Genomic DNA, 6,943 nt, shown 5'->3' with positions numbered 1-6,943 from the left:
AGACAGAGAGAGACAGAGAGAGACAGAGAGAGACAGAGGGGAGAGAGAAGAGAGGAGAGAGAATTATGTAAACAGAAATAGATAGGATTGCCACTCTTTTACAGACAAGGAAACTGAGAAATATTAAAAGCTCAGTAGTATATGATCATGACTCAGGAAACTGAAAGATATCAACCACTTAACATCAGATTGGTACCAACAGAAAGGGGAACTTAGTTGTAGAATAAAGACCATTGACATTTTTAGCCATATAAGTCATCTGCAATACAAACGTAGTAAATTTTTATGGATTTGATAGATGAGGTCAGAGGAGGGGAGGACAATAACTCAGACTGGAGAAGATAGAGAAGATGGCATTACAAAGGGTGGGCGAGGGGAGTGGTAGCGATCCCCAGGGTGTGGTTTCCAGCCATTAAACACTGAGATCTGGTTTAACTTTATTTATGTGACTTAAGACAATGCACTTGAAAACAGAATTCAAAATCATTTAGGAGTAAATGTATTTGGAAGTAAATTTTAAAATAAGAAAAATTAAAATAGCATTTCCTGGTGATCACTCAGCATGACATGAGAAAAGAGAAAACCTTCAGTATCACGATGAAGGTAGAAGCAGAAGTTAGATTTCTAAAACGATATGTAAACACTGAATGCTATGTTTGAATCCCCAAGGTTATGAACTATGTATTTTTATATTTAATGAAACGATCTTTGCCTAGAACCTTGCTCAGTCAATGTAAGTGTAAGAGTTGTATAAACACAATATAGGATGACAAATTTATTTCGAAACCAGACAGGTCTAGTTTAAATCTTGAATCTGTCACCGACTAACTCTTACTAACTCTATAAGGAGGATAAGGACTTCCTTGGCTGTCAAGCCACTGCAACTCAATGTAAGCCTCAATTTCCATTGTAGTAAAAGTGAGGGACATGTGAGAATCACAGATAATAAAGTTAACAAGGTATATGGGACCATGTCTGGAAATCGAACACTTACAAATCTAGTCCCCAAACTCTCAACAAAGAATGGCTTCTTTTGTTATTGGATAATATAAAATGGCCCACTCTTACATATATACAATATTTTAATTGTGAGTATTGCATGTTCTCCATTTTTTTGTTTTTCCCTCACTTGTTCCAAAAATAACTTAAAAAGTCATTACTACATTAGGTTATGCAATGACCTAAAGTCCATTTCTCCATGCTTATATCCTTCCATATAATATTGTGATATTTCTGTCAGACATATATTATGTGTATACACAAAAGGTGAGAATGCACCCTCTTCCTGTCCCAAGTTAATAATAGCAATTGGGCAAGCTGCTAAAAAATTTTGAAATCAAAACCAATATTGAAGACCAGTGGCAGTAGGAACCATTAGAGTCACCAAAAGAGACTGAGTTTCAGTGTCTGGAGTGGCAATACATAAAAGCAAACCAGATATAATGGGGAAGCTATTAATGCTGGTTTGTACAATAAGCCCAGAGAGGAACAGACAGTTCTTTTTTTTTTTTTTTTTTTTTTTTTTTTTTGCAGAGCAACTTTTTCCCAATCTTAACCTCAAATCACTGCTTTGGCAAAACTTCTGGGATAGTCAGTCAGTCAGTCAGGACACCAACCAGCCCATCACCCAGTCAATCACAATCCATAACATGTAGAAAGGAACAGGGAAAGTGTTAAGCAGTTGTACATACTTTTTCTACTTCATTCCATCCAACAACCCTAAAACAACAATAATGGTAGCAATAAAATATTTTCATAGTAACAGTTGTATTTGTTGATAAAGAATTAATCATGATGACAACCGCAATAATGTCTTTGTATTATTCCAACAAGTGAGGCTCAGAAATTCAAGTGCCATTCCTAATTTCATATCTCAAGATAGTGACATAACTACCAGTACTACAGGGATTTTCTTCCCCAAGAAATGAATTCTAAGCCCATCTTCATCAACAACTACCTATAATATTAATATAGAGCTATTATGTGTCCACGTTTGTTCTCATTCGCACATCCCCTTTCTGTTTTAATGATTAAATTTGGTTTTAGGCAGTGTCACATGCTCTGATGACTATCACTGTCCATCTCTCAGCTCCCTCACACAGTAGTCATCCCTCCCTCCTGCCTGTGACGCAGAGACTCACTGATGCTCAAAGTGCTTCCAATTCATGAGCACTCAACCCCAAACATGACATTTCTACCACACCATCCAAGGGCCAGGGAATACTATAGAAGGACTGAGAGGAAAGAATGAAAGAGGCAGTAGATAAAGAAGCTACAAAATGCTACCATCAGGACATGATGTACCATTGCAAACACAAGCCCACAGGAGCTGCATTTGCCTGTACTGTGTCTGAACAAGACAAGGCCTGTGGACAACCAATCATGGGTAGAGTAGGAGCTCATATTGCCTTACCTTTTTGCTGAGCAATTGGCAATTGATAGATTATGGAGGAGGGACAGTCATTCTCTTAGACTCTGTGACAAGTAGTAAGCCTCCGAGCTCCTCCAAGTGAATAAATCAAAACCCATGGCCATACAGGTAGATGATTCTGCTTGAACATCAGTGGATCATGAACTCAAAATCTTTTTCTAAATGATATGCCATGACTACTGTCTCATACAGCAAAGTGTTATGCTATGTAAAATGTCTAAAGATGACCACATATATGGTCTTATTGGAACTTGAATGGCTTTGATTTAGCAGTAATTTGTTATTAAAATATAAATCAACAAGAGAATATATTTTCAATGCATTACAGTTATAGTTATTGTAGATCATAAGAGTTCCAAGTACTAGGTTATAGATAATATTCTACTGCTCTGAGAATATACCATGAATGACCAAAGCATAAAAGGAGAACATCAAATTGGGGGCTTCATTACAGTTTTAGAGGGTTATTTCATGACTATCCTGGTAGGAAGCATACTGGCATGGTGCTGGAAGAGGTAGCTGATTTTTTGTCACCAGAGGATGACTCCAATTACAACACCATCCCCTCTGTTTAGCAGCTCCAGTCCAATTTATATTAGCTCCATTTTTGCATGTCAGGATGCCAAGTGATATTGGCCTTCTTCGATACGTTTCATTAGGTTTACTTTACCCATACTGATTTACCCTCATGGGAAGTGTTGTGCCCTGGGAATATGACAAGAATAGTCTCTCTTCATAATCCTATTATGTTATGTAATACTCCTATTTTAATTATTGAGAACTAAATCTGAAAAAAAGTGTCTTGTTGTTTCTTGCTGTGAGCTTCCTATTATTAGCAAGCTTTTATAGACCATATAAATGTGAATACAGCATTTTCCAATCATATCCCTTTCAATTAATCTTCTAGGAAAACTTTGGAGATGTGAATCAAAGCAACAAAACAAAACAAAAGAACAAACTAACACAGTCACAAAAATAGAATTATTTCCAATGAAACCCTTATGCTTATTTTTTCCCTAAAGAATTCCTCTAGTTCCTCGAATATCCAATTCTCCAGAAAATGTTACCATCAAATCAAAGGTGGGAGCATTTCTGAAGGGCAGATCCGATCCCCCATTAGAAGTTCTGGAAGCCAACTTTGAAATAGATGAGAAGATTTTATTGGACACCTGGCAGCAGGCTTCCTTAGCCATCTCTAACATGGTAAGCAGTGCCTATGGCTGCATTTCTTGTCAACAACCCAACTACTTATGTGGCGGGATTGGTAACATTGTCCAAGTGTAACATTTATATAATAGTCACAGTCATGGTGTAAAAAAAAAATTGCATGCCTTTCAGAAACTATTATTACTAGTTAAGAGATATAGTCACCAAGTCTTTGAAATCATGTAAGAAGGGAGGCAATATTTAGATTCATTTTAGTGCTATGATAGGTAGCAAATGCTGGTGACTAAAGGTCAAGAGATTGTTAAGGAGGGTACGATGGTGGCCCTGTAGAAATCATACCCTTGTTGACTGTGACATGTGCTACACAATGCTGGCCAATTTGGTCATCTAATAATGAGGTCCAACATGAGCAGATTTTTTCATTTCCGAGGGAAAAAAACAGAAATGAAATGTTTTTGGTTCTTAATTTTTTAATGTGATACTACTGCTTTTGGTTTTAAAGAATGAAATATAATTCTTAGAAATAAATACTTTTACAAAATCAAGAAAGAAAACACAAAGCCCAGTTAGCCAATTTGCCATTTGACTTGTCAACTCAACCTGTCTGATTTTTGTTTGTTTGTTTGTTTGTTTGTTTTTTCTAAATCTCAAGAGAGTACGCATTATTATCCTTTTGCAGTAGAGAACTAACACCCACTTAGAAATGTAGGAAGACTTTTGCTTGGATTCTGTTCTACTCCACTTGCCTTTTAGTTTCCTTTTGCATCAAGCATTCTTTGATTTCACTGAAGTACCCTAATCATAAAAGAGTGACCCTACCAAAGGTCTTTTAAAGGAGGTGAAAGAGAAGCCTGTTTCATAATCTTACAGCTTCCCTTCGGGTCTGTTTTGTGAGCCTTTATCCCAAACAGAACAAAAAGGTCTCCTTTCTCCCCCAATTTTCTTTTGGTCCACTCATCTCTTCCTTTTGTTTCTCAAAGAGTAATTTCAAACTCCTTTCTTGTCATACTTGTTCCAGAGAACCTCTAAGTGTGGATATTGCTCACATCAAGAAAAATGCACAAGATGCATTTGCCGGGCTTCACACACTCACTAAAGTGAACGCTCATGACACCTGTGCACAGGGATTAATAAAACCAGGTGTGCAGCTGCTAGGTCCCCTTGGGCGCCATCCAAATCTTAGCTCTCTTAAGTGAACTACCATCTGCTTTTTCAGTCGATTCTTTCAGGACCCAAGCCTGTAACTCCTATACAGTATATTGTAGTTCTGCCTGCCTTTGAGTTTTCAGGAAATGGACTCTTTGCCGTGTTTGTGTGTGTGTGTGTGTGTGTGTGTGTGTGTGTGTGTGTGTGTGTGTTCATTTTTAGAACATTATTCATTAGAGTCATCTCATACTGTATTCTGTTCATTTTCTTTGTTATGCAGTATTCTGTTACATGACTGTATCACAATTTGGCTAACAATGTTGCTGCTGACCCATACTTGGCTTGCAGTTTGATGCCATTGGACACAGCTGTTGTGAACATTCTCACATGCATCTCTTAGTGCCCATGAGTATACAAATCTGCCTCAGACCTGGGACTATATGCTGTCACCTACATACCATTTGCTTGTGTGTGTGAGTGTGTGTGTGTGTGTGTGTGTGTGTGTGTGTGTGTTTAGTTAATATGCATCTACTTTTTTGTTCATATATAAGTTATATAACTTACTATATGTAAACAATCTCAAAGTAAAATTTCTAAAAAGTCCATTATAGGTAAAGATTATCCCCAAACAAGATGTTCAGTTCACTAGACAGGTTTTTCATCCTAAATTTTCCATGAGCCTGATTTAATAGTTTCAAAGACATATACTACAAGAATCAACCAAAATGCAGATAGAATGGTATAGGTTCATTCTCATAATGGGTAGTTTTAACACAGCTCTTGTTATGTCGTAAATATTTATGCTTCAAATATGTATAAAACTGTATCTACACATACATAATTTTTAAATCTCGGGTTTTAAAAAATACTCTTATTACATTTGTTTTCTCTTTGAATTACCAATTATAATACAAAAGGAGGTAAAATATTTGGGACAAGCAATAAAAGGTACATATCAAGATAATAGATCCAAAATATATCTACAACTATATAATATCTTTAAAAAGATACAGCTAAAAATTAATTATCATTAGATTGTTTAAACAAACAAATAAGCCAAGGGGGTTGGCTAGATGGAGCAAAGGGTAAAGGTGCTCACTGCTAAGCCTACCAGCCTGGGTTTCATCCTTAGAACCTATGGTAGAAGGGAGAACTGACCCTACAAGTCATCCTCTGATTTCCACACATCCTACGGCACACACATATTCACACGCACACATACAGCAAGCAAACAAACAAACAAGTTTTAAAATAGTATTTTTCATCTTCAAAAAGGTATCAGGTTTATATGTTCATATAAAGAATTTCAGTTATTTTCATCATCCAGTTCCCTTCTTTATAGCCACTTTCTCTCATGGTGCCAGCCTTCTCAAGGAGTCTCCCTCCTAACTCTCATTTGTCCAGTCTGATTCAGTTGCCTGGATGTGCACAAGGAATTACTCAGTAGGGCAAGGGCTGCTTGACTGGGGCTGCAACCCTAAAGAAAGTGCCACCCTCCTGTGACAAGCCTTGTGAACCCTTATATCTCCCATGATGAAGTGCTTCTGGCCCACTCCTGGGCAACTGTTGTATAACTCACCATGAACACAATGGGTCTGTCATGTCCAGGAGACATCACTCTTGCTGCATGTCTCCAGTGCTTCCACTCTTTGTGCCTTCTCTTCTGTGATGTTCCTGAGCCTGGTAGAGGGGTGTTATTTTAAAATAACACAATGTTTATAAGATACAGACATGTTCTCTAACTATTGATATAAAAGAAGTATGCTATGGTCATTCCCAAAGCCACTATAGAATTTCTAACCTTGACTTAGAGGCCCAGAGACTCTGCCTGTCCTGCTGTGTCTGGTCATTACCACCTCAGCAACCTTCCTACTGAGAGAATCAGGCTTGCTCACTTTCCTCTATACCATTATGGTGCCATATTAGTATTCTTTCCCCTTCTAATATAGATCTCCTTCTTGTACTTGCTTAGATCCTCTGTGGTTTAATTTGTATGGTTTGGTTTTTGTCATTAAAGCTAGTTGAAGCTTTTGATTTTAACCATTTTTCCCTGAAGCCCCTGCCTTCTATGCTCATAAGCTCATGAGCTCTTCTTATCCTTGTTGTTTCTAATGCTTCTTCCAGTGACTTGACTCATCATATTCATGTTCTCTCCCTCTCTCTCTCTCTCTCTCTCTCTCTCTCTCTCTCTCTCTCTCT

At 37.5% G+C, this 6,943-nt stretch overlaps 1 protein-coding gene across 1 annotated transcript in view; it reads left to right on the top strand.

Moving 5' to 3' along the window:
• The window catches only part of Spef2 (sperm flagellar 2), a 166,963-nt gene that overhangs the window by 117,382 nt on the left and 42,638 nt on the right, over positions 1-6,943 (top strand). Inside the window, exon 26 of the mRNA XM_021208381.1 lies at positions 3,454-3,634. Within this exon, the coding sequence (XP_021064040.1) occupies positions 3,454-3,634 (181 nt within the window). The remainder of the gene's footprint in view (positions 1-3,453; positions 3,635-6,943) is intronic.

Source organism: Mus pahari, chromosome 11 (genome assembly GCF_900095145.1).
Source record: "Mus pahari chromosome 11, PAHARI_EIJ_v1.1, whole genome shotgun sequence".
Lineage (NCBI taxonomy): Eukaryota > Metazoa > Chordata > Mammalia > Rodentia > Muridae > Mus > Mus pahari.
The sequence above is the reverse complement of the archived record's forward strand: the minus strand, read 5'-3'. Positions and strand labels throughout refer to the sequence as shown.